Genomic DNA, 629 nt, shown 5'->3' with positions numbered 1-629 from the left:
GGCCCGCCTTGACTCGAGCGCGGAGACCGCGGCTGCGATGCCCGCCTCTGCCTCTGCCAGCAATCCCTCCAGATCCGCAGACCCGCTGAGTGCGCCGGCCGACGCCGCGGTGCCGCCGCCGCCGCCCGCCGCCGCGGCGGCCGGGCCGGACGCGCGCCTGCGCGCCTGCAGCAGCTGCCGCGCCTCGGAGACGAGATCGCTCTCGAGATCGTCCAATCCCAGATCGCTCGAGGCGCCGCTGCCGGGGGGCTCCTCACGCCGCGGCCGCCGCCGCCGTCCCGCTGCGGACGTGGGCGCGTCGGCGCCGCCGTCGCCGTCACCGTCACCGCTGCCCGGCGCAGCCGTGGCGGCGGCATGGTGCGCGTGCCCCATGGCGGCGAGCTTTGATATCAGCTGATGCAGGTCATCATCTTGCCGCCGCTCCTACAAGGACGCATCAATCGGTGCGCTTATGACAACTTACTCATGGTCAACCCGCCCAGCAGGTGCGCTGCGCGTGCTTCGCCGAGCCCACGTCATCCCTCGACGCCCCCTTGACCAGCCGCGGCCGCCCTAAGTAACGGCAGCCTCCGCCGAGCGCGCGGCACGGCCCAGCGCATGCACAGAAAGAATCTGCGCCCGGCTGACAG

The 629-nt window shown here is 73.1% G+C and overlaps 1 protein-coding gene across 1 annotated transcript; it reads right to left on the bottom strand.

Moving 5' to 3' along the window:
• Window positions 1–13: 13 nt before the first annotated feature.
• MNEG_16036 (hypothetical protein) lies at window positions 14–423 on the bottom strand (the record flags this gene model as incomplete). Its single annotated transcript, XM_014035493.1, has 1 exon — window positions 14–423. A coding segment is annotated over one exon (410 nt), but the record flags the coding sequence as incomplete, so codon positions are not given.
• Window positions 424–629: the final 206 nt, after the last annotated feature.

The sequence above is a fragment of the Monoraphidium neglectum genome (assembly GCF_000611645.1).
Source record: "Monoraphidium neglectum strain SAG 48.87 unplaced genomic scaffold scaffold05912, whole genome shotgun sequence".
NCBI classification, from domain to species: Eukaryota; Viridiplantae; Chlorophyta; class Chlorophyceae; order Sphaeropleales; family Selenastraceae; genus Monoraphidium; species Monoraphidium neglectum.
Note: the sequence above shows the minus strand (reverse complement) of the source record. Positions and strands in the feature narration are given on the sequence as shown.